The sequence below is a fragment of the Cryptomeria japonica genome, chromosome 7, assembly GCF_030272615.1.
Source record: "Cryptomeria japonica chromosome 7, Sugi_1.0, whole genome shotgun sequence".
Taxonomy (NCBI): domain Eukaryota; kingdom Viridiplantae; phylum Streptophyta; class Pinopsida; order Cupressales; family Cupressaceae; genus Cryptomeria; species Cryptomeria japonica.
Genome location: NC_081411.1, coordinates 423,927,760 through 423,953,411, shown reverse-complemented (window position 1 = coordinate 423,953,411; position 25,652 = coordinate 423,927,760). Strand labels below are relative to the sequence as shown.

Here is a 25,652-nt window from a genome sequence, read left to right as displayed (position 1 = left end):
ATATGTGAAGTCTTATCTACCCTTTTCTATGCTAATGATATCAAGAACAAATTATAGCAGCACAAAGTCTGAAATATCTTATTCCCTTCTACACAAAACAATAAGAACTAGTATGAGCTCAAAGACTCGCAATTATTTCTTATCATAAAATCTATTTCTAATCTCTCTCAGAATAAGTATGAGCACAAAGACTTACAACTCTTTCGAAGAGAATATTTACTCTAATTTATATTATCCAGCTCAAAGTTTGCAAATCAAATTCGATTAAGCTCTCTAAGAAACACTTGCAAGAAAGATAATATGGAACACAAACTCAAGAATGTAGCACAAAGACTCAACACTTGAGAAATCTTCTTCTATTTATTTCAATTCTTCATTTTACACATAAAAGCTCAAAGAATTCTTTGCTGCAAATTTGGCAATGTTTTTGCTTGTTTTCCAAAAGATAAAAATTACAATAGACCCCCTTAAGTATTTATAGAGAGTAGTCTTGAGAAAAAGGTGGGAGGATCCTAACTAACTTGAGAAATTCTCTCAACCACCAAGACTTATTCAATAACTAACTATGACTTATTCAAAGTTACAAGTCCTATTCTAAATTGACTTGTAACTCGTCTACTTGTAATTACAAAAGTACAAGTAATGACTTGACTTGCAATTTACAAAATGATTTTACAAGTAGTAAACATGTCAAAAGAGAAACTACAACTAAGAGATTACAATTCTAAAAATGCAACTAAGTGTTACAGTTAGGTTGCAACATATGTAGACATGAATCCTTCAAACTTCTGTATGATCATTTGCAGCTCATCAAGATTCGGTTCATGGGTATTCTTTGCCACGATCATGGTTTTCACTATAACATCGCTGCAACGAAGGATTGTGGCATTATTCTTCTCAAAGGAAGACTGAATTTCTTGTAAGAAGACTTGGTATGTAACCAAAGTTTGAATAGATGCAACTGAAAATGGTTCACTCTTTCACTCATGATGAATCTTCAACTGTAGATCTGAGAGAACCCTTTCTTCTGATAATAATTCTCCATTCTGATTCATGATATTACAAGAAGCTTTCTCACAACGAGAAACAATATCTTGAAATACTTCCACTCGCAATCTCATGGCATCATCAATGTCTTCAACAAGTGACTTGAGAACAAGGGCTTTGTTCTCCAAGAGCTCCTGGTATTCTAGATACACAACGCTCGAAGGAATAACTTGATGTTCTAGAAGAACACTCAACTTTTGTTGAGGAATCTTGAGCCATGTTGTCATGATATCTTCCACCTTTCCCAAGTTTTGTTTGAAAGTGTTAGAAACCTGGTTCAATTGTTCCTCAATGGTCTTCAATTTGACCATCATTTGAAAAACCTCCTTCAAGACTTGTGCACACAAATCATGAAATTGATCTACCCAAGATTCCAATGCTTGTCCCTTTTGAGCAGCTCTCTCAAGTCCTTGAATTGATTCTGGTGGACCGGAAGAACTTGAAGGATTGCTCCCTTCACTAGCGGATTTGGTGATCTTTTGAATAGCTGCAACGAGTTGCCTATTCTCCTCTTGTAGCTTGTCCTTCTTGGCTAGAAGCTCATCATATCTCTGTACTAGTGAAGCTACAGACTGCTGGGCATCATGCTTGACTACTTCATGTGTTTTTTTACCCAACTCTACCCTTGTGACCGTGTAATCAACAACTTGCATCTCCTCATGTGGCTTGTCTACAAGAGGTTCGACAATTTCGGCCACCTTCATCTTGTTGCTGTCAACTATTACCCTTGAGATTGTCTTGGCTCTTTTAGCAACTTTGGGCCTAGATTGCTTAAGTTGTTGATAATCAAAGACATCAGGAGAGATTTCCCGCTTCTTTCTCTTGGGAGTAAAATAACTAAGCCATGGAGGTAAGCGATTAGCTCTCCTTCTGTAGCAACTAAAAGCAAGAGGAGAAACAGTTTTTGTTTGAACAACTGTGGTCATCCTGGGGGAAGTATCTGTCTGGATGGCAACCATGGCTTGCTTGGTAACCAAAGGACATGAAGATTGTCTCATAAACTCCTCAAAGCCGGAAGTAGAGGTATCAATTTCTAACAAATGAATACATGCAGAAGTATCCTCGAAGATTTCTAGCAAACTCTCTTGTTGATAATCAAGAGGTGGCTCAACTACTGAAATGAGAATGGCGTTTTGAGGAGACTCATCCACTACTATAGGAACATCATGAATAGTGGAAGAAGCATCCACATCTATGTCAGGAGGAGATAAAGGTAGCTCCATGGGGATTGAGGAAGGGACCTCATTAGGTGACTCTGAAGCTGGTGACTAAGAAGCATCATCTAAATGTTGTTCTTTCTCTGGATTTTCAGGATCAATCACATGAATATGAAGCTAGGATTTTTCCTTCCCATGAATTGTCTCCTCCTCAGGAGGAATCACCATTGCCCGACTCACCCGCAGCTTAATTCTAGTGCCTGAAGATGATGCACCTTCCTTGTTATCTATCTGAATCTCAGACCTACGACCAAGGGGTCCTATAGAGTCATCTTCCTCACCAATTTTGATCTTGATAAGTTTAACACCATTACCTTTGAGCCAAGTGTTGGTGTTAGCTAGGATAGGCTGAAATCTCTCAAGAATGGAAGTGCATTCTTTATGTGACCACTGAATTAATGAAAGTGGGGCTTCATCATCTCTTTGTGAAACATATTCTAGATCAAGCACATTTCCATCATCAATCATTCCTTGCGAAATGTCCACTAGGTTCAAATCAATAATATGCTCAAGGGTGAGCCTACACTAATCCATCTTATGAACCTCCTTTTCTGTACGAAGATCCACTCGGATATCCTCTATGTGGTGCACATGTATGAAGGACTTTTTGATTCTCTCCTTCATGCCTCGGTAGTGAAAATTTGCCTTTGATTTGAACCTTTTGAGTTTTATCTCCTGCATTTCGGTCTCCATAGCTTTGGCTTTGGTAGATGTAATGAGGGAGTCTCGGCCAACCTTCAATGGGTTAGTTGTGGAAATCCCCATCCCAACCTTATGCCGGACAAATTGATGTGCATGAACTGCCATGATCTGTCTTCCCAATTCCATAAGAATAATCTTATCAATTGGGAATCTAGGAATCTAGGAAGTATGTATGACTGCCCACTGTAACATCCAACTCTCATGTATGTGAAAGCCGAGAACTGAAGGAACAAACAACCATACACATTCACCTTCTCCCATGCTTTGTTTGACACTCTTCTATTCTTTAGTGTCTTGTCAAATTGACACATAAAATAACCAAAGAATGCATCCTGAACCCTCCTATAATGCAATCTGTTGGATCTCAAAGGCAGTTGATCATAGTACTCCCACATTGGTATAAGCGAGCGATCGCCCTTGGTAGAAAGACCAGGGATGTGTCTAAGTGATGCTGCTAGATACACAAGATATGAGTTCATACAAAACGTCATGGTGATAGGGACTGCCGCAAGTTGTTCACACAAAGCATCACTGATGATTTTAGCCCATGAGATGTGATGGGACTACCTTATGAACATGATAAATTGATACATCCAGGGTTCAAAAACATTATAATGTTCCAAACCCAACATCCTGCTACGGAGAGTGATGGTGTCTCCAATTTCCCACTTGAAATCACAACGATGCAATTTGGCCCACCTTGTGAGAGCTACTTGTGGCTCATGAATCCACTTGTTAATGTGGCGCTTGCAATCCTTTTACCTTTTGGCATAGTAATCAACTACACTACTTTTGGAAATCTCCATGTATAGGGCAGCAGATGGGATTCTGAAAACTTTCTCAATGGTGTCTGCATCAAGATGGATTATGGCTTCTCATCATCATTCTTGATGGTTCTTGTCTCCTTGTCAAAATGGTGAGCACAAGCAAGAACGAACTCGGGTTCTAGGGCAGCCACCAAAAAAGAAGAAGCATGGTGAATGTGTCTATCCAACAATCACTGCATATTGCGATCTTTTGGATCCTCCACCCTTCTGATGAAATCTGACATGTCAACATGCCCTATTTCCGTATCCTTGATATGATCCATAGGAGAGGAAACTTGTGAAGGGGAGGCCTCATTCAAGTACTAATCAAATTTGTATTTCATCTTCTTTGGAACGGAAGATGATGGTAAATCTGACATTGAAGAACAACCTGATATGCTGCGATGAAGAGTTCAAAGTTTCAAAGCAACATCAAGATCAGCTGCAACTATCATCTTTCTTCTTCAAATGGGAAACATCCTATCTCTTGCACTTCACAACTTTGTGAGAGGAAGATGGGAAATAAATAGGGATGCCAACTATTAACTTAAATTTGGCACCCTGGAAATAAAGATTGTCCTTCGCTCTTACATTCCTAGAGTTAGAATAGCTTCCTCATCCTATCCTTTTTTTCCCTTTTTTTAATCAAGTTAATCCCATGTTCTAGTGACATTCAAAGCATTCAAGCATTCAATGTAAGTCCACCTTGTGAAACTAGCAGTATTACATCATATACAACTAAGTCCATCCAAGAGCACGTCAAAACCTGACATTCGAGAACCTTGGAGCTGTCCCACTTGATCACGAAGCTTAGCATTTGAGAGTCTTTATCCAAGAGAGGATAGAATGCCTTTGGCATTTTATTCTGTGTTGCATAGTGCGTAAAAACACCATCAACACTACTTAGAAGGCAAACAATTGTGTTAGAAGATGAACCAAACTGTCTTTTGTGAATGACAATTATGTACTTTGTGGAGAGTGAAAGCAATTCATTTTGGTTTACATCAATACAATTTCAAATTTGCATTGTATATCAATTTCCTCACTTGACGTTAGTTTTATAGTACAGGCAGTTTGTATTCATCTACTGTAAGGAATAGAGTGTTAGGGTCTAAGCCTATGTTATATCAGGACACATCACTTAATTCCAGCCATTCCTGTATTAGGAATGTTTTGGGGTTGAAGGGACTTCTGGAAAATCTACCCAGAGATGTCTCCTAGTAAAAAAAAGAAGGGGAAATATCTCAGATACATAGCAGAAACAGCATGGTACAGCAGCTATCCCCTACAGCCCGGCCAAGAAAAAGTGGAAATATAAAAATAAAATTAAAAACAAAAAAGTAAGGAAAAAGGGATGGAGGAGTCCTCAAGCCCTCCCACATCAGTTTACAATAGCCCCGCATCTAAAACAAACACACTAGTACCTAAAAACCAAAAAAAGATCCAATATTGTCATTATTCATTTTGTGAGAAAAAGACAGAAAGAAAACAGCAACGGGAAGATGACAAGAGAGTCCCAAAACTATATCATTTGAGATATGTTTACTAGCCATTGTTAATCTGCATAAGTAGTTTTCATATTTTTGGGGTTGTCTTTCTTATGTTTCCACTTCTTGTATTTTCAAGGGAAAAATGCAATATGAGCAATAGTAAGGGTTATGGTAATGAAGTGACTGAGATTGAAGTAACATGCCATAAAGGTATGGGGGGTTCATCTTGTTGATGTATAGCTAGGTCAGAGCCTTCTAGGGGCCGACCTAGCACGTTTGATGGCTAAGTGGCCTGTCGGCCTTAGCCATAATGATGAGATAATTTAATATGTAATCATGGGCGGCGGCATGTAACTTGTGTAACTTGTCAAGCAATTAGGTCTGACCCTAAATGGGCGAACCCCTTGTGCAATTATGTAACTTGTAATTAGGGCCGACCTATATGTAACTTGTAATTAAAGGTCTGATCCTATTCTGGGCGCCAAAACTACAAGGCCGACTATGATCTATTGGAGGCATTAATTCATATATATACAAGATGATTTGTGATCATTCTACAATCAATAAACAATCAGCGAATTACCTATCTCTGCAATCAGCAATTTACTTCTGCATGTCAATCATCCTAGACCTGGGAACTATCTCCTTATTGGCAAATTATCTAGGGCTGGCAGACTGATCAAAGTGCAGTGAATTCATCAAACAATTAGCAGCGAACTACTTCTGATTATAAGCAGCGATCTACTTCTGATTACAAGCAGTGAATTACTCCTGATAGAGATCAGTGAATTATCTCTTGATTAGGCAAATCACCTAGGGTTCCTGAATCTGTCTAAAGGCTGGCGAACTTGTATTCCAAGCTGAGCGAACATCCTTCAGTGCTGCCGAATGAAGTTACAGTGACAGAGATCTGTATTTGAAGGATTGTCAAGGTCATAGCATTTCAGATAAGTCTGCCCTAGCATGGGAATATTGTGATTGTGCTATTGTGTTTGATCTAATATAAACTGAGATAATTGTTGCTGGGTTTTTCACCTCCAAGAGGGAGGCTTTCCTAGGGTACTACCGTGTTATGTGTATTGCGTTTATTGTTTTCTATTCTTTGTTATCAGTCTGATCATAAAATCAACACATCTAGCTGTGGGAGTTGTGTAGGTGAAGTGAGAAATAACCTGTTTGAATGCCCTTTCATTCACTTAAAAACTTATGCAAAGGGTTCATTCAATCCCAAAAAACCTTTTTTCCATTTGCAACTCCTATTGACAAAGTCAAGAAAAAAGAATTTAGTGGGGAAAGAGACAATGACTGTCATATTTGGAAACCACATCACAAGTGCTGCTACTTAAGGATTTATAGTCATCTTTTGTGGATAGGTGGACACAAGGTAAAGGGTTGCTATAAAATAACCCTAGTTGAGAAGGCCAAGGTGTCTAGGTTGTTCATGGAGGGTGAGGAAGAAGTTAAAGTGTATCAATAGGGACTTTGCAATCTAGTATGTCTACCCATATTGAGCATGTTGAGACTCAAAGGAGAGAGGGTTGTATCAAAGGAAAGAGAAAGGCTACCACTATTGCAAGGACATTAAATGTGCGATCATGGGAATTGGTAAAAAAAAATTTGTACCAATTTTTTCATTGTCCATGTGTAATATCCCTTGTAGAGTCTAATCACAATCAAGCTCAAGGAATATTATCAAACACTAGGCATACAATATTTGGAGCCACTGTTAAAAGTTTTCTGATTGTCTTCTTTGAGTTCATAGGCTGCAAATGAAGTTATTGAATGCTTCTAACAATGTAAGGTTGTTATAGAAATGATATACTAGCTGTTTCAGATCTTTGACATACATGTAAATGACTGAAATTAACTAGTACAGCTAGTTGGCATAAAGACAAACACTTATCATGCTTCCCAATATACATCTACAGCCATTAGGCATTTTAGCAAATAATTGGCATACAAGCCTTATGCTGATAATAAATCTACTTCAATGCCTAAAACTGATTACAAGGATGATGCAGACTACCTCCATTTACAATGCTAATGATGCTGATTAAGACAACAGACAATTCTAACATGAAATCATGAAGATATTACAACATAATCATCGAATATGAAAACCTGGAAATGACGACAGCCCACATAGGTGGATCGATTCCTCTTAATGACCTTGCTCGTCTTCAATGATGAGGTGCCTAGACTCCCAACCTCCCAGCAATGCTTCTCTAATTTACAGTGTTCCACGGGCGTTGGGGACGGGGGGACGAGGGGGACGCGTTTCCGGGACGGGGGGACCAAGGGCCTAAATTTGGGGACGGCGGGGGGGACGGCGGCGGGGGGGTGGTGGGGTGTTGGTGCTCATATATATACATATAGTACTTGAAAAACTAGTTTTGAAAAGATGTATAACAGTATAACAGTATAAGAATTAGATTTCAAATGAAACTATAGGAAATACCAAGATTACTTAGATTATTGATACGTAACTAATTGCTAAAAGTAAATAAAATTTGACAAATGAAATTGTCAAATTGGAGATTTCTCATTTCTATCATATGAATATCGAAAAAGGAAAACAAAAATATGAATATCTGATGCCATTGCAAAGTCTATAATAATAAAGATGATTACATGATTCATCATTACAATGAGTAGCCAAATACAAATACGTGTAGCAATAGCATTACAAAAGAGACAAGTCAAATACAAAATGACAAAACTGAAAAGTGAAAACTCAAACTGTAGCTAATGGAGGCCTCTAATCATCTGCGAACTCCTCCTCACTGGAACTGCTGGACTCCTGAGGATCAAGGTCCCTCAAGCTCACACCAACTAGCCCTGCATCTGAAGTGGTAGGATCATCCTCATCAATCTGTGAAGGCTCCTCTGGCTCTACATCCCATCGTGCCGCTGGACTCTCCTTGTACATAAGTGTCTTGCGGTCAATGAGACGCAAAGCACTGTGTACAGCCACAAGCTTCTCTTCTCTCTTAGAGGTAAGTCTGTTCCTCTTAAGAGAGTGGATGAAGCTATATGTAGACCAGTTCCTCTCAGTAGCTGAAGAACTGGAAACCTGGGATAGCAGACGGATGGCTAGAGTGGTGGTCAAAGATTTCGGGCCATGACAAGTCCACCACAAAAGTGGGTCCTCCTGTGCCATAGTGTCTATATCCATCTTTGCCGCATCTGAATAACCTCTAAGAGTGGCAAATCTTCCCCACTCAGTGCGCATTGTGCCGGCATCTCTGGAATCAAACATCTTCTCTATGCACCTAAAGAAACCCGCCTTCACCTCATCATCCTCAATCGGTGTCATTCTACCTGGTCTAGCCTTGTACCACTTAGGATTCAAGGCAAAGGCAGCCATATGCAAAGGAGTGTTCAACTTGTCCCATCTACTCTAAATGATAGGCCGGATTTGCTCATTGTAGAATGCTAGAGAGGGGTCCTTCACTCGCACAACAACCCTCATCTGGTCAAGCATAGAGTCAATGCACTCATACACCTCTCCAAGGTTAGGTGCATCCCCATCCCCATATCTGATCACCTGGAATACTGGAGAAATGATGGAGACAATGTATTTCACATCAGTCCAAAACACATCACTCTTCACTATCTCCTTCACCCTTCTCCCCTGCTCTGTCTTGGCCTCAGCCCACCTATTCCACTCATTAGTCATAACCATGAGTTGCAATGCCTCTTGCAACTCAATCATTCTCTCCAAGAGAGTGAAATAGGATGCATATCTAGTCTCAACTGGTTTCAAGAACTCCTTCTTCGTGAAGTCCTGAAGAGTGCATGTGAAGTGTGGTGGTTGCAGATAAACATCTGCACATCTCTCGCATCGGTGACCACTCCTCTAATCCAGTCAATCTTCCCCATGTCCTTGAGTGCATTGTTCATGGCATGCACACAACATGGGGTCCACCAAATGTGTCTATAGGCTGCCTCAACGAGTCTCCTTGCTGCTCTACACACATAGGCTGCATCTGTCACTACTTGGACCACATTTTGTGGCCCAACCTCCTCAATAGCCTCCCTGAGGACCTGAAACTGGAAATCAGCATCTTTACGATGCCCTGTACAATCAACTGCTCTAAGGAAGTATGGGCCCTCTGCACATGTGACCATGACGTTGATGAGTGGACGATGGCTAATGTTCGTCCACCCATCCATAACTATGTTGCACCCCGATGCCGCCCAACATGCCTTCATCTTCTCCATCAAAATATTGATCTTGGAATAGCTTTTATCCAAGATCAAGGTCCTCATTTTCGTCTCCCCTGGTGGCACATAAGATGGTCCTCCCTTGGCCACCATATCCATCATCTTCCTATAATAAGGAGATCGTGTAACATGAAATGTGCCATTGGCAAAGAAGAAATTGCCAATGGATTCATCTATCTCATCTCTCAGCTGCACATTAAACATATCAGCAATGGGGTTGCTCTGTGGTGTATGCAACCTACGTTTCCCAGCCCTGGCAGCAATAGAAGTGGAAGTAGATGGAGATCCAAACATCATTCCTCCCGCTTGCGAAGCATGAGAAGTATGTGGCACTGACACATTCTGGCTATCGTGAAGTGATGCCCTAGCAGACAAAGTAGTTGGCATTGAAATATTTGTGTCATCTGGAACCCCCCAAAGCCTGTTAAACTCAATTCTGTACTGTATATTTTTGGGTTCCTCCAAAAACTTACAATGTTTCACGCCTTTTCCTCTCCAAAACAGAAAGTGTGCATTCACCCTGCTAATGCTACCAAACCATTCTCTGTCACAAATATTGCACTTCCACTTCCTTTTTCCCCCACTTGAATGTGATGCAGTGCGTTGTATTGATATTTGTGAAGCAAACTGTTTTAGAGGAGACTTAGGATCAAAATGACCCCTAGCATATGGTGCCAACAACTCTGAAGGGCAACCTGTACTAGCTGGTGCACTTGCCATAGAACTAGATTGGGCTCCAGGATCAGCCCCATGGTCACCCCCCTCATTTTCAGGTTCATATTCTGAATCATTCTCACTATGAGAATGGATTTCCATGTTATCTTCACTCGTGCCTTGGGAGCTCATTGTGAAATTTTCAAATTGACACTGAATTTCACAAAATAAAAATAAAAATAAAAATAAAATCAGCCTTGTTTAACAATATATTTTTAAATTTTTTTCCTATTCATCTCAAAATGAGATTTGATGTTGAATCTTGAGGGAATCATTTTGCCCTCAAGATTCAACATCAAATCTCATTTTGAGTCTTGAGATGAATAGGGAAAAAAAAACCAAAAATGACATAGAACAATGAAAATCAAAAAGTAAAACAAAAAAAAACAAGAAGTTGAAAAACCCTACCTTGTGCTTGAAAAATCTCTCCAAAATGTAGAAGAATCTTCTTCTTCCTCTTCTTCTTGCTTCTTCTAGCTCCTATCACGCTTGCAGTCACTTTTCTCACCCCTTCAATCAATCTTCTTCAAGTATTTCCTCCTCTTCAAGTTGCTGGAAAAAAAATCAGTTTTCCAAAATGAGAATGAAATCCAAAATAAACATGCTTTTGTATTGTTTTGGGGGGTAGGGTGGGGCCCACGTCCAATTAGGGTTACCCCTTAACCCCCCCCAAAAAGCACATGTTATAAAAAAACTTAAAAAAATAAAAAAACTGTCTTTTTTCGCGTGGGAACGCGAGAGACGCTTGGGCGTCTCCCCGTCGCTCGAGAGACGCTTGGACGTCTCTTGAGGGACGTCTCCAAACGTCTCTTGAGGGACGGGGAGACGCCCAGGCGTCTCCCAGGAGACGCCCAGATGTCTCCACGTCTCCCTGGGAGACGCGGGGGACGTCTCCACGTCCCGACGGCGTTTGGGTGGCGGTGGCGGGACGGCAGGGGACGTCGCGTCCCTGTCCCCCTGTCCCCGAGACGTCTCTGACGGGGGGACGCGCCCAAAAAGGGGGGGGACGCGTCCCCGTGGTTCACTGCTAATTTATTCAGAATTTTTGGTGGTCTCTAATGCTGAAATCGAACTAACCCCATAATGCAGAGGACCCAAGGGTGGATTGAATCTCAACTCAACAAAAAAACTTAGAGTGCAAGATCACAAGGCATGACTCGTTCTTTGATTCAATGATCCATTCACTAGGCAACCCAATCTTAACCCGGTTTACACCAAACTTGAGACAACCTCCAAAAATGATTGAGAGACTCAAGGCCAGGCTTTTAAAACACCTTAGGACAATGGAACATAGCCTTCCCATGCATTGGCAAAGTTCTTTGCCATGTAGAATAATGACATGCTTCACAACCACCCCAAATTCCTAGTAGCCCTCCCTTTTAGGACAGTCATGAATATCTTTTGATATAGACTAGATATAAATACTGTGAAATTATTTTTGGATACCCTTTTTTGGATTTCTAAAACATATCTCATAATGAGCCTAGGGTGTTTTGGAGGGTATGCATAAAAAATTGACTTTTACTACTTCTCTAGAGCCCCAATTAGCCCTATTTTACAAAGCAAGTACCTTATTTTTATACTCCACAACTCAAACAATGATATAGACAGGTATCCGACAACCCCAAACCACTAATTCAATAGTTTTTGGGCACCCAAACAATCAGATTTAACACAGGTTCACTCAAACCCACACTTCCTTGGCCTAACACATAAGATGTTAGGCATTCATTGCTCCAAAGATGCATCCAACCTTGGTCCTTGCAAAAATGAAGAAAAACCCATCTTTACAAGACCTATCCCTACCATTCGACCAAGTTTGATGAATATCGCTCAGTGGAATGGAGAGATTTTTACATTTCTTTGATCAAACCCTTGGAAGTAGGGTTTCAGGACAGATTTTAGAAAAACGTTCACAAAATACTCAAATATTAATGAAAGCTTATAAAATTGGTGTCCTTAGAAAGGTGATTCAACCGGCTTTCAGATGGCACTGGTCACATATCCTGATTTGACCATACAAGAGAGTTAAGAACATTATAGCAGCAAAAAACACAGAAAAATCTGGAAACAAGGCTTTAATTTTGTATTATTCTTTTTCTCTTCGACCAAAAACTCACCAACAACCATGCCTGGACCCAAAAGAGGCTATTTAAACTTGTTTTCAACTATTTCCAACTGTTCCTGACTGATTTTGAATAGGTGACCATTGGTTACAAATAAATGCTCATTAATATGAGAATTTTATGAAAGTTGCATAGCAACTTTTGCAAAAAGTTGACAACTTTGTTCAAACTCAACAAAATGATTCAAAACCATCTATACTCACCCTAGACATGTTAAAATGGATCTAAAAGGACTTATTACATCAATTCCATCCACTTGGAGTACTTTCACCATGATTGACCACATTTGGCCCATGTTGGTCTACATATGATGACTGGCTTAAAAGCCTTACAAATTGAATTGTGTGACCTTGCAAATGAAATTGTATGTATTCCAATTGGTCCTTGGGACCTTATTATGTCTCCACAAGACACATTTAAAGAAACCATTACAATAAAGCCTTCATGAGGCATAAGAGTGACTAGGTGCTCCTGCACCACCCTAGGGCACATATATCACATGAGGTACGACTGGGATATACAACAGCTGTACGGCCTTCTAAGGAATGTCAAGACCCTGCAAAGGCCTGTGCAAATCTTGCTCTCCAATTTGATTATTAAACTTCTTCAATCTGCTGATAAAAACTCTTTGTATTCCCCTCCAATTTGCCTAAATAGAACCTCTGTATGAAGCTCTCCTGTATGCCAAATTCACTGGATATTTCACCACGTCAAGTGGCTGCTACACTAAAGAATTCTCGCTCTCATATGGCTGATTGCAGACAGAAACCCTTGGCTTCTCCTCATAATTCATGAAATGAAGAAAATGGCTCAATAGAATGAAATCGATTTTGGCTTGAAGTCTTATATACTCATAAGTTCAATTTCCATGGAAAAAGCATTTTAATAACATTTAAAATTTTATTTCATTTTATGCTTAGAAAATCTTTTAACATTTAATTAATATTGGACCCTATATTTAATTGAATAAATGCCCCCCCTTTATGATGAGTTGACCCTCAAGTTATAATGTTAAGCTATAATATTATAATGACAGCATTAATTATTTAATTATAATATGAGCCATTAAAACATTAATATCTCCTTAAATACTCATTATTTTTCTATGATGTTTGAAATAGGAGTCAACATTGCTAATCACCATGTGACCAGATGCTCTGCTAGAAATAGAAAGGGTCCTTCTCGATGAACCTCTGACTTACTATAAATAGTTAAGTATAGCAAATGAAGTCCAAATGATGCCAAACGATAGTCAAAACTGAATCAACTGAATTCTGGAGAAGACAAGAACCTCCATTAACCAAACCTCTGCCTCAGAATACCCTCTGTCCACAATTATTCGCCTACGAGGGTCAAAATGATAGGCTAATCACTCAAGAATAGGAACTAGCTAAATAGGGGACATTACACCATGCCATCCCATTTCGTGTCACATTCTCTCCATCTCAAACAAATGTTTAGATGCAAATGGTGTGTCCCTCATTTTCCCTTGTTGAACAACATAAAATATGCACTAGCCTCCTTTATCGAGAGTATTCTATAGTGAGTTTGTTGATAAAGGACACAAGGCAATCGTGGATAAGGTTTGGCTGCTCAACTATCGTGGATGGGTGGACTGCTAGTAGACATTGACCATTCATCAATATCATAGTCACATCTACAATTAGCTCTTAACTTTTGAATTTTGTTACATTGGAATCAATTCACATACAGTTTCATTCATCCTATCATGAGGAATAGGCTTACCTCATGATTATTGGAGAAGTTGGTGATTGTGCATAGTGCCTTGCAACTTTAGGATTAATATAATCTTGACTATCATCAAACTCCATATTGGGATGTTGATCTCAAAGATGCCACACAAATTGATGAGGAGAATAGGAGGGGCTAATTGGGGTACCATTGGATGAGAAAGTCCCTCATAGTGGGAATGATTTAGATTGCTACTCCAATTTTTTTTCTCAGTTAGAGATTGAAAGTTGGGGGGCCAGCCACAAATTTTCTATGTTTTTGGTATTTTGTAATTGAAAATCGTAGCCATTGGGTTTTTTTATTGTAATATCTGTATAGTATATGTACACTAACAATGAAAGTAATGAATTCTGTTTATTAATGGGTCACGTGGTCAACACAATATTTCAGAATCACCAACCCCTATGGAAAAGAGAGCACCAACTCCCTCCAATACACCAACTTTCAGAAATTCAGAATCAAAACAATCCCAGTGTCCATCACATGCTCAACACTATATTTCTTCAGCACAAAACTTAACACACACACATAGCTCCCTGTTTGTTTCAGAAACAAGCTCCTTCTGTAATCTTCATGTTGCTAGCTCAAAGGAAACACCTCTTCACTACCCCACACACAATTGCATTATAACCTACAAAATATATTCCCAGTGTTAGAAAAAACGTATATCTTCAAGGGTCTGAATTGTTGTCAAAAATGATTGCTCTTCGTTATATTGGGGTCTTTGAAGTTAAATGCTATGCGTTACAAGTCGCAAAAACTACCTCCTCCCCTTTTTTCAAAAATGATACTTCCACATCCCATGCGTATGCCCAGTGAACCTTTATTTACCTAGTTCAAAGAATAACACAGCAGTTAACATGTTAATTTGTAGTTTTTAAAATACTTCAACAGCCGATAGAGAATATCGACGCATACCCTTATTGAACCCACTCCTCCAGAAAAGATGTGTTTCTTAAAATCTTTTTTCATAAGTAATATCTGTCTTCTAAATTCATACAACCAGCCCAGAAATCATTAAAGGAGAAAAGTTGAATTCCACAAGGAATGTATCACGTCACTTTTTTATTGAATAAAAAACATTAAGGACAACTCATTTATCAAATTCGCACTACAACCAAACATTAATCTCACCTTCCACCTACGTTAGCAGTCATCTAATGATTTGTGTTCGATGCATTCCAGAAACGGCTTCTGAAAACATGAACTCTGCATGCCATTAAATTTAAAAAAAACACGTCTTCTCCAAAAAATAGCCTCCACGGCTATGAAAAAAATATTCTGAAAGAAATTTGATATGCATCTGACAAGAAGGCACCAATCACCATACCACGAACTGTTAAACAAAATTTTGAAGCCGCCCCACTCATAATAAAAAAACACTTCCTTAATAAAAGGCAATCCTTTGAAAAGAGAAAATGGAGCCTTAAATACACGGAGTCAAAATAAATATTCGATGAAGCCAAAGAAAGGTTTAAGTCAACTGATGATGTGGCAAACAATTTGACAAAGCTGCTGACATAAGACAAGGAAGCACACAAGCAAGGTGCTGATGTAGACACTCAAGTTGCTGAAGCAGGCATACGCAACTCAATTACACAAGCAACCAAGTAGCTCCAACAAACAACCAAGCACACAGGGAGCTCAACCAAAATTCATGATCAAACTCAAATAAGCCTTTGACATCATTGACAAATAATCCAACAGTTATCAGTGTCCCATAAACTCTATGGAACATAGGTTCAAGCTTATCCTCCATCCCACTTCTGCTCACTTTTGTTTTTTAGTTCTTTCTCCAACTTGCAAGCTTAAGCGTTTTTTTCAAGATTTTAGTTTTATTTTTTATTTTTTAATTTTGAATATTTTTTTAAACCTATACATAATATAGGGGTTATGATGCCTTTTTTTCTTCAAGTTGTAAGGTCGTAAATTTATAATTTTTTATTTGTTATGTTTATACATAATGGCTTGTAGTTCTAGTTTAGTTGCACCACATGCAAAGGTGAAATATCTTGGACTTGGATAATGCTTCAAATCTGATTTGGGTTTTTTCGTTTTTGCTCATGTTTTGTTTCATCATAATGTAATATTGCAACATGCAAACATGCAGATTGAACATGCAAGATGAACAATATAGATTTTCAAGGAAATCAATCAATAAAATACAGAGAGTCTAAATAAGCCAATGGTACTCTTTTGATATAGAAATGTATTGTGTAATGTCCCCCACCTGATCTATTTCAACATATTAAAATTGATTGATATTTTTCAATTAGTTATTAACAAGTGTTTATCTATTTTCCTCATTAGATAATTAATATCATTATTAATATAGATATCAGACCCTGTTACTACTTCAGTTTTAAGGGAGAAGGGTTTACCTATGTTACCAAAGCGCTTAGAGACCAACTACAATAGGTTCCCTCAAAGTTTACAGATCCAAGCCCTTACCTATCTTGGTATCGATACCCTCAAGGCTTATGGGTCGCTGATCCCCACCCTATCTTGGGACTTAACCTATTGCTTGGATTTAGACTGCCCCTCTTCGGAACATCTCATCCCCATCTTCTTAAATACTGACAGTAATAACATGATTTAGACTATAAGTACACTAACTTTTCATGTATTATAAATATATATGAAATTAAGTATGACTGTCATACATATTGCAATTTATCACAATATTATTACTAGATTCTGCATAACAACTTTATCAAGCTTCATATACTAAGCATACATATTAAGCACATCCCCATGCATACCACCAAGAACACAAATGTTACTTCTTGTAACTTGATAACAATTCTGATCTGATCTGATCTGATCAATGGTGATGTCACTAGATGCTTTTGATTCCTTCCCTTTACATCTCTCAATTTGAGGGAGAGGTCACACCTCTTCATCATGTATGCCCTTTGGCAAGAGACATACCCTTTCACCATTAGCACCCTTTGAAAGATAATCATATCTGCACTTATTATTTAAATCAGATCTGCACTTCTCATTTCCAAATTATCACCCCCTCTCAAATGAGGTTTTCTTCTCCCTTTTGTATCTCATTTTTGAGGGAGTCACAACTTTTCCCTTCATGTCTTTTGACTTTTCATTAACTTAATTAATTAATTTTTAATTAATCATATTTAATTATATTATTTAATATTTTAATTTAATGTTTTAATTTTATTATTAAATTCTATTGCAAAGTGGGACATTACATATTGCTGTTTACAAACCCATGCTGCTGTTACAAATCAGAAAATGCCTAATGCCATCAGGTAACACATACCCAAAATGCGTCCATTTATAAAATAACAAACCCCCTGAAAATTTGTGAGATAGATCATCAAATCTCCATGAAAACTGATCAATGATGTGCAACTGTGAATCATGAGATGTATTCACCAAGTGGGCTAATCTGGGTTTCCGTCCAAATAGCCAAAACCTTTAGGGTTTCCGTCCTAGGGTTTATTGAACCTGCAAGCTAAAGCTCTCAAGCTCTCAAGGAAAAGTTTCTTTGAAAATAACAACTCAAGAATGAATCGTTTCCTCCTTTTATAATACTTTTCCTTTTCGAAAGTAATACTTTACTTTATTTCTCTTTTAAATTACTTTTCCCCTCAAAAGTGACTTTACTTTATAACTTGTCATTGACATTATTATAAAGTCACTTTACAAAATAAAGTATGTCCAATTGCTAATTAATTAAAATTTAAATAATTAGCCTATGGGAATAAAATAGGCTAATAATCTCCTCTAGGTGATCACTCGGAGAAAAGGGGACATTACAAAAGGGCTCATTTAAATTTGACGTAGCATCATATCTTTGACAACATACAAGCATGATTCAAAAACTTCTTGGTGTTGGGGTTTATTGTGGGCATTGTAGCCTATGTGGGAATGGGTACAAGAGCTGACATAGTTGAACGAAGGCTCACCCTTGCACTAGTATTGGCTTGGGAATGAGAATTTGTTCAAAGCTGAATAAAAAGGGTTGCTAAAGGAACAAATAATGGGATATTCTAAAGAACAAGAGGTCGACATTGTAAGTAATAGATCAAAGGTAAGAGAACATCCTCTTTCCTAGAAATGATTGTAGAAAGCTCCAAGTGGCTTAATACAATTGGTTAGCTCACATCCTTTCATGCCACCATCTTCTTGAGAAGAGAACCCCTCTTCTTTTCCATAAAAGAGGCCCTTTGGAAAAGGCCTTCAAGAATGAGGCTATGAGAGTATGGCTCATTGCATTTATTGCATCAAAAAAGAGATCACTTAACATTGAAGTAGAATTGGAGCTGAAGCGGATGCCAAGTGCCCAAAATAGCACTTACTAAAAATAGCATTGCTGACAAAACCCACTGAGACTGAAAATCTGAGCTCTCCATAGAACCATGAGTCCGCTAACCAATGCTGAATAGCGTATGGGAACCCAAAAATAGGCTAACAGAAAGAAAAGCTGATCAGGTGTAAGAAGGGGACATTACAAAAAATTTGAAAGTAAATAATAAAATCAATTGCAAAAATATAATTAAACCCTATCTAGAATGTATTTGACTTTAGTTTTTTAATAGAACATTTGAAAAGATGGCTGGAATCAGTGAGCAAGAGAAAGAAGATTAATTTTTTTTTACACCTAATATGAATGATAAGTACTGAAATTTTAATTCGTAACCCTAGGCAGAAAGCAGTCAATTATTTCAGAATCTGGTGTTAGGCTTATAGAAGCATTTAACCAGAATCAAGATCTATAAATTCTACAATAAGCAAGCATAGATTTAGGGCTAATAATACTACACAAATTGAAAGAATTATATGATTTTTATTTACAATTAGAATTCATATAATTGCAGTTGAAGCTCATCAACCTTTAGTCGAAAAACTCTAAGTAACTTGTAATTTAAATGTAACCCATTTGGTTTTGCACCCCAACCGTCAAGCATAAAACCTTATCCAAAATCTCCAACACCTACAAACAAATTAAATTAACAATTAAAATGAAAACTTGAAGAAATTGAATGATGTCTTGTAATTATAATTTTAGGAAAAGTGAAATTAAAGAATACAATTTAAAATTTAAATTGGTATGATGTAATATCCCTTAATAGGATTTTTGTAGAAAATATATTTTATTGTTTTTGCACTTTTTTGTTCATGGAAATAATTGAGGAACAAGCTGAAAGTAATTGCAAAAATTTGACTTTAGTTTCCTAGTTGAACATAAGAAAATATGGCTGGAATCAGCGATCAAGATAAAGAAGTTTTCAAAAAAAAATTGACAGCTAATATGAATGAAAGACTGAAATTTTAATTCCTAAACCCTATGCTAAAATCAGTAAATTATTTAGAATTTGATATTAGGCTTGTAGCAGCAGTTAACCATAATTAAGATTTTAAATTCTGTAATAAGTAAGTGTAAATTTAGGGCGAATAGTAGCAATAACCAAGCTTGATTGAATAGTTTCACAGACACACATCTAAGGAGCTTCAAAAGTATATTCCAAATATTCATATTGCACTTCCAGCCAGATAAATAGGGACTGCAACTGATTTAATTCAGGTCGTAGCAATCCAAAATGCCTAAATTAATTTATTTATGGCTAATAGTGTAATGACCACTCTAGTTTTTTAATTCTTCCCAATTTGTGCCAAGGTAGATTACAACATTAACATACCAATGAGCATGCTATTGAAGATTTGGCTGCTGTCATAAATTCAGGATATGATAATTTGCAATTTTGTTATAACTTTTATTGAAATTTTCTTGTGTGATAGATTACTAGTTTGAAACTTCATTACATTAAGATATACATTTAAGTCACAACATAAAGTCATCAATCTCATACAATGTAGGAATGTAGAATTTACTAGATTGAGATGAATGACCAGCTTTCTCAAAATTGCTGTTGCATTGATTTTCTGATGAATAACCATTCATAAATGATACTAAACATGTAATAGACATACAATGAAATCACCCACTTAAGTACCTTATAAACTGGACTGATGTAGCGTGTTTCTTGGTCTGAGAATGGTTTGAGAGGGACGTTCAGACCTGCTGTTCATAACTGCAAGACATGGCAATCCCTTTTAAATTTCAGCAATGATAGTGGTGATTGGTGATTATTAAAAAATCTCATGTGCTTGATTGTGAAAAATCTGCAACTGGTGTCTATAATCTTGTTTGGGATGATTGCAGATCTACCCACAATTTCACAATTTTTTTGTGTGACATGTCTAGGATAAAACCTTTGCTCTAATACCATATTAAGAAAAAGGGCTAATAGCACAATATAATATTATTAAATGCTGGCTGTCTATTACAAAGAGGTCAATCTCTTTATATAGAGTTTGAGATATATATTATATAACCAACTATAAATAAATATGACACTTGTATAAGATTCTAAATACTACTAATAACTAACCTTACTACACACGACTTGGTTACTAGAGTGACTTAATTACAAAAGGAAAGCCTTCTAATATAATACGTATGTTGCTGCATTATTGGTTACAAGTTGTATCACATTTTCCATGTCCACCACTAACACAATCTCCTCTAGCATTATGCTTTGTTTTCTCACATTCTTTATCTTATTCAAGGTGTTTATAGATTTCAAAAATACCATCTGAACATTCAAAGTCCTTAGAAAGTTGATGAGTGTGTTATTCCTTCATTTTGTCACCCATAAAACACATATGGTGCATACATATTTGTACCACTACCCTCTTTGGCCTTTGAGAATGGTTTTTAGCACTTGTATTTGTGTTTGCCATTTGGAGCAACAACCCACATGTCATATGGAGCAAGCAACTTGTACCCTTTCCTCCAACTATCAATACTATGACCAAATTCTTTCAAGATACAAATTTTTATCAACTTGTAAAAGGTACTGTAAAAAGCTTATGGAGCGACGCATGAAAAAGGTACAAGTTGATAAAAATTTATAAAATAAGCTTTTTAGAGTATTTAAATAGTACTTTTCACCTGAGAATATTAGCTTAGTCATAACATTCTTTCCCCTTTATCTTTTGTAAATTATAATTAATTTACCTCTATAAAATTAAGTGAACATTTGAGAGGGTCATCATTAAAAGACAGAAATTATTGAAGAGAATTTAATGATCTAATATTTTGACAAGACTGAAATTTTTAACTTTCACATGTAGAAACCTCGATGAAGAATTTGCACTATTAAGATGCATCCCATTGAAGGGACTTAGGTTCCTCTTTTGATTTTGAGGGCAGTTACGTGGAATTACAAAAATGCAGCTTCATGATTAAAATGAATCTTTTCTTGTAAATTAGGAGCCCCGTGTTTATAGCTGCAACTTTAAGCTGGTATTGGAAAGGGGGGTCGGAAGCTTCCTCCACCAACTTAGGGACTGTTATGTTCATGTGGTAGTGTATGGTATTATTTATAAATTATAATTTTTTATTACCATTTCAATTATAATTCCTTGGTTTTCAAAGTTCAAAAGAAAATAACGAGTTTCTAATATATTCTATTTGGCTATTCTCCTTTCTAGAACATGCATTTTCCATCAGAAAGAAAGATAAAAACACGTATCTTTATAAATTCCCTTCAGTTGTCTGCAATACACTAAAAATAAGTGACTTAAAATCTTAATAGACAGCTTTACAAAAGTTGTGTAGATTATAAATTTGTAGTAAATATTGGGCTAAATTAGAAGTTCCTTAACATATTCAATTGTTTGAATTTTTTTTGTTCTATATTTTTAAAGAAGTTATTTTATAAGAAGCTTTTTAATAAACTGAATGCATAAATTTAAAGGAAGGTGTTTAGCTAGTTTGGTTTAGACTTTAGAGTAGAAATCTTGGTTGAATATTTATTGATAAGTGAAATTTTTTTTGTCAGGATGGAAAGTTCATGGTTGGATGCCTCAATTTTCCACTTGTAAGTATATTCTCTTATGAAACCAAATATTTATTCTAGAAATAATTTGATATGGATGCATATATCAAGAAATAGGGGCCTTGTTCATTTATTAGCACCAAAACGATGTTTTCGAAAGAACAACTCATTGATAGGAACTATAAAAAGAGTTCAATATGCGTATTGATTCATTACTATTTGCAGTGTTCATAGAAAAGATATCTAGTGCATAATAAAATATGGCACACCTGGAATGGTGCACAACATATCATGTTTTTCATTATTATTTGGTGGTCAATGTATTTTTATTTCTTGTAGAGAATGAGAATTTGTTTTCTTTTATTAACAATCAAGACACACAACAGGTTTTGCAAATTGTTGTTTATCTATCAAGAGTTTCATTATAGGCCATTGTGTGGCCATAACACCTTTCTAATTATCATTTAATGAGAAAAGGTGAATCAAAACTTCATAACGTTGCTGTATTTCATGATAAGATTTATCTCCCAAAATATGGTTATGTCCCATGTTGAATCATTAAGAAATAGAAATGTATGTTTGCAATAAACTAGCAGACCCCATTTATAAATAAATACCCTTTAGATAGAATATCAACAAAACTTAATTTTTTTCAAACAAGACCACCAGCCAACTCAAACATTGTAATAGCCCCCTCTGATTTTTTAACATTTTTTTGGTTTTGTTGTGTTTTTCTTGCAATATTGGAATAACAGCATTTAAAACTGATAATCAATTAAACTAGATACTGAAACCCCTGCCCCCACACACACCCATATCCTACTATAGAAATTCTATGAATTTTTGATTAATATTGAAATCAAATGTTAATAGAACCACTTACAAGATTAAAGATGTTTGTTGGGCTTAAGTCTGCCCTATGGCGACTGAAGAGATATCATAACCATAGATGGTGTTGTGTTGTAAACACACACGCCCCATTGAAAATGCAGACCCCCACTTTTTCGCTCAGTAGCTTAGTGTTTTGATTTTTTAGTTTAGGTTTGGAAATAATTTTGAGGTCTCTAACCCTAGAGATGAGATGATGGGTTTGGTCTTGTCAAGTCTAGCAGTGAGTCAAGGGTTGAAATTGTGAAATCAAGTCTTGTGTAAGTCTAAAGATTTGAGTGTGCATGCCTGAAATTGTAAGATCGCTTGTAATCCCATTAGAAATTGCTTGCATCAAATTAAACTCCACCTTGAATTGCAAGCCCACCTTGCATTTCTGATTGAAAATGTTGCATTTTTAATAGAATTTGTTCCAAAATGTTGCTCATCCTTGCATTTCTGATCAGGAATGTTGACTTGAATGTTGTCTTGCATTACATGGTGGAGATCTCAGTGGTGCATGCACAAAATTGTCAAATGCAAGGTGGGAATTCATCTAGGGTATGCATTGCTGAGTAGAAATCTCATGCACCCATGCATTACATGACGAAGATCTCATGTTGTCTTGCGTGAATTTTCAATGTACCTTGGTCATACATTTTCAAGCAAATTTCATCAATGCTCATACATTCTTGAGCAAAAATTGCAAGGGGATAACAATTTAAAACAGAATTTCAACATTGCCTTGTATTTTGTGGGGGAAATCAAGACCCTATTGTGCAGTTTTAGACGAATTTTATCCTTGGCAATACAACCTTTTAAATCGGATTTAAAAGACCTTTACAACTTCAACCCACACATGCATTTTCAATCAGATTTATACAAGGTCCCAATAACGTCTGCACTGGTAAAGATTTGCTAAAGTTAGAGTTCAGTAAAAATCGAGGCTTCTTAAAATCAGTTATATTTCTGCTTATTTCTTCTGTGCTGAGCAAAATCTTACTTGGAATATGACTTTTGATGTAGACAATGGTTTCAGATTTTGGCTGGTTTTTCAACTTCTTTTGGAATATTGCCCAGTTGACTTAGTTGATTTCTACTTTTAGCCTGCAAAAAAATTGTAAAATTGTTCCATCTATTTTTATGGATTTATTTGTTATTTAGAAAACAATTTCAGTTCATTGGCCTACCCCAATTATCTTCATGCAAGGGAAAATGGTATTCTACAAAACTAAAATAAGCACAAGCAACACTGACTTGGATCTTGAATAGCACAATTTCTAATAATACAAGGCATCTGGCAGCAAATACAACTCGTATTTTTCTGCCAGTATATAATGCATGGGGAAAGTAGTTTGCTTATTGCATTTTCAGCTAGTGTTAGTGACAAGAACTGTGAATAAATTTTGTTGTTTAAAACTAAACCTTGGGAAAAGATAGAATACCTATTTTACTAGAATAGCTACAGTAGAGAAATTTACTTGTCACTGTGAAGTACAAAGTTTATAGTGATGTGCATGATATTTAGAATATAATTCCATGAATTTGATACTAGGAATTAGTTTGCCTCTAGTTTTACTGAGTATTGGTAATGATTTCTCCCAGTGTAGAAATGTCGTATGGTTGCCAGGAGCAATATCTGAAGCTGTAGTGACTAATCAATCTTGCAACACTTGCGTGCCAGGTATTTTCTTAGAAAAGATCATAATTTCAACATTAGGTTTTTTCTTTACATACCACAGATACCTCAAGAGAGCATGATTTATTTTTAAACAATGCTGTCAGATCATAACATTTTTTCAATTTTGAGTTCTTTAAAGTTTTGAAAACTACTACCTTGTGCAGACCACATTTTCAAAATCCAGTTTAAATTTCGACGAATGGAAATACCAGCCCAATACAGCACAGAACATTTGGGTAAAAACTGTTTTCCAAATAACTGTTGTTTTCAAATATAGTTGTAATTTGTATTTGCTAGTAAAATATGTCCACTGAAAGGATACTTGCATATCATTTTTATAAGTATTTCAATTGATATTATAGTTGAATGTGATCAGCTGGTTCGAGGAGCAAATCATGAGAGAAAAGTTGTCTTTATTAAGAATGAAACGATTCCTGTCAATATATTTATAGAATGGTAACATGGTAACAAGGCTATAAGTTTAACCAAATTCGTTGCCTTGGTTTGATTGATAATCTTATTTTTGAAATCAAGTTTTTAAAAATGTATCAATGCAAACTATCAGAAAATCAACAAATCTTTCAGAAAATCTCTACTAATAATTTTTTTGCTTCATTGAAGGATACTGAAATGTTATATCTTCCAGTATGAGATATATTGCATTGAACTTTATAAGATCAATGAATATGCCGAGTAGTGGTATGCTATGTTCCATGGTGTTTCTGGGACAGCGATGGCAGGAAATGCGAGAATGTGTTTCTGGGGTGATGGGACAGAAAGCCTTTGGGGATGGGGCTGGGGGTGCAGCTGGTGGAGGGAGAGGGGAGGGGGGTAAGTGGAGGGAACAGCAAGGGATAACAGTTAATAAATAAGGAAACTTTTAGAATTCAGGAAGTTAAAATTATTCATATATATGCATTCATCATATTCATTTAAGAACCTCTTGACATTAGAGTTGAAATGAGAATTCAGGATGGTCAACACAAACTAATGAAATATCATTACTTTCATTGTCAATGCGCATATATAACAAGTACAACAAAAGGCCTGAGGCTTAGGTATGCTACTAGCTGATGATAAGAAGCTCATGATTCAAATATCCCATGGAAGAATGCTTTGGAGGACCATAATTTCCACTTACAAGCCCCA

At 36.7% G+C, this 25,652-nt stretch overlaps 1 protein-coding gene across 5 annotated transcripts in view; it reads left to right on the top strand.

Moving 5' to 3' along the window:
* LOC131065617 (DNA topoisomerase 3-alpha) overlaps positions 1-25,652 on the top strand; it is a 242,746-nt gene that overhangs the window by 165,281 nt on the left and 51,813 nt on the right. For 4 of the 5 annotated variants that reach the window (XR_009111439.2, XM_058000180.2, XM_058000179.2 and 1 more), the window contains 3 exons: positions 21,959-21,997; positions 24,428-24,506; positions 24,668-24,739. Coding sequence is in view for 3 of the 5 variants with exons in the window: in XM_058000180.2 (XP_057856163.2) it covers positions 21,959-21,997; positions 24,428-24,506; positions 24,668-24,739 (190 nt within the window). In the remaining 2 variants the exon portion in view is untranslated. The remainder of the gene's footprint in view (positions 1-21,958; positions 21,998-24,427; positions 24,507-24,667; positions 24,740-25,652) is intronic. The other variant, XR_009111440.2, reaches the window with a different exon arrangement.